At 39.2% G+C, this 2183-nt stretch overlaps 1 protein-coding gene across 1 annotated transcript; it reads right to left on the reverse strand.

Moving 5' to 3' along the window:
- Positions 1-532: 532 nt before the first annotated feature.
- LOC122044067 (leucine-rich repeat extensin-like protein 3) lies at positions 533-1054 on the reverse strand. Its single transcript, XM_042604611.1, has one exon. The coding sequence runs from the start codon at positions 1052-1054 to the stop codon at positions 533-535; it is 522 nt and encodes a 173-aa protein (XP_042460545.1).
- Between the last annotated feature and the right edge of the window lie 1129 nt (positions 1055-2183).

Here is a 2183-nt window from a genome sequence, read left to right on the forward strand (position 1 = left end):
TGACTTGAGTGTCGGAGGGCTAGACCGAGGTAGCCCCCGATCTATTTTATAACAACCTTATAGACACCATTGACCAAAGACTTTTGGACACCTTCGGTCCTTCTCTTTTTTGGCGGTTCAGCGGCTTAGTCAACATAGAAGACAGCTCATCACTCTCCTCTCCCTTCGGGTCATGGTGACTCGGTCAACATTTCAATCACATTAATGACCTTCCATCTGACTCAGCTTCTAACAGAATAAGTAGATATAACTCAATATATGCCACAAAATGAAACATTCCCCAAGTTTCTCTTCATGTCCATGTTTTTGTTCAGTTTACTATGTTTAATTATGAGAATTGTGCCAAGAATCATTTAGCTAATGAGTGTATCCATTACTAAAGGCCAAGAAGATTGTATTACATTAAACTATTTTGAAGGCAATCAATTGAACATTTTCAATTGTATCTAGATAACTGACAACTTTGTACTCACAATCGTTACAATCCTATATAAATAAATAGACTAGAGGCACAAGCCAAACTCTTCCTTTTTCAGCCAAGGAACACCCAGAGAAACATGGACATCACAACTGTGAGAAACGTGAGGAGAAGTCTGGGGAGCACACACAATCTCTTAGCTCCCGAAGTATAGAAGTAGTAGTAGGGGTACGATAGGCCTCCTTTTTGTCCTCCCTCTGGCGGTGGGGGTGCTGATTTTGGTTGCGGCGCATGGCCTTCTTTGGCTGGTGACGGAGGTGGATGACTTGTCCAAACATAGATTGCAGGAGGCGGCGATGATGGAGGTGGTGGTGGTGTGCATATCACAGGACATGTCCCACACTTACTAATGCATAAAAAGGAACTATCATCGGGTGGCGGAGGTAATGAAAGTGGCGGTGGTGATGGAGGAGGAGGTGGTGGTGGTGCCGGCGAACAAATCTTTGGGCAGGTATCACATTTACTGATGCATAGCAACGAGTTATCGTCGGATTCGGCTTGTAAACGCGGAGTGGACGCTAAGATGGAGATGACGAAAACCCAACTCATCCAATCTGCCATCCACTTTGTGTGCATTGCTCTGTTTTGGATTGGAAATATCATGGCTTGGGTTGTCAGGAAACTTATAGTAGCCACGAAAAGCAAGCGGCCAATTCAATTAAATTAGTTCAATTCCAAGATTGCAACAGAAGCTCTAAGGGAGAAAAGAAGAGATAAATGGCACGTAGGTGCAGTGATGAGGCCTTTGCTGTAAAGGATGAAGTGTGTTTGTCTTGGCAGCTAAGATTGCAAAGATACCCCCAGTTTTCTGCCTCTGAAATTTGCAGGCAAAGCGTTGATGGCATCGTTCAAAGCTTCTTTCCTTGCAAGTAAATTATTCATCACCGCAAAGGTTCCAAAAGGGAGGACACCATTACTGTGACACAAGTAGCTCTGAGAGCAAAGTATGTGTTATTATGTAGCTAGAATCGGATTCTTAAAGTGCAAACCAAGGAGGAGTTGTTTTGGAGTAGAATAAGCTTTGTTCCCCTGAACGCTAGGATTACGATTCATCCTCGGTACGTCCCACTGCTAATAAGTGATCGAGCAAGGGATTTCTCTACACATGTATGAATACTGTTGAAATTAATAGATGAACAAAAGAAAGAGAATAGAGAATAATTCATTAATGTTTACTAAAGCTAATAATTTATTTATACAAATTGTCTAAATTATCCAAATAATAATGGAAAAATTAAATATGGTGTAAAATTTATAAGCATAGTAATAAATATAATAGATTTGAAAATATTATTTTTACTATTTGATTATCGATCTTGATTGTGATACCAAATATAATAAATCTCAATTGATTGAAATCAATTCAAAATTATTTTTCATTATCGTCATAAACATTGAGTTTGAGTGCTAACTTGGTGAAACATCATCTAGATAATGACTTGGTAAATATATCAACAATTTGATCTTCAGTAGAGATGTAAGAAACTGAAAGTTGTCGAGTCGTCACACGCTGAACAAAATGAAAATCAATCTCTATATGTTTGGTACGAGCATGAAAAACAAGATTTGCTGCAAGATAAGTTGCTCTAATATTATCACACCAGATTTTAGGCGTAACAGTTGGGGAAAAGTGTAATTCAGAAAGAAGAGATTGTAGCCAAATAATTTCTGACGTCGCGTTAGCTATAACTTTATATTCGGCTCT

The sequence above is a fragment of the Zingiber officinale genome, chromosome 2A (assembly GCF_018446385.1).
Source record: "Zingiber officinale cultivar Zhangliang chromosome 2A, Zo_v1.1, whole genome shotgun sequence".
NCBI lineage: Eukaryota > Viridiplantae > Streptophyta > Magnoliopsida > Zingiberales > Zingiberaceae > Zingiber > Zingiber officinale.

Coding starts and splice junctions, on each gene's coding strand:
- LOC122044067 (XM_042604611.1), bottom strand. CDS start 1,054: ATGCACACAAAGTGGATGGCAGATTGGATGAGTTGGGTTTTCGTCATC.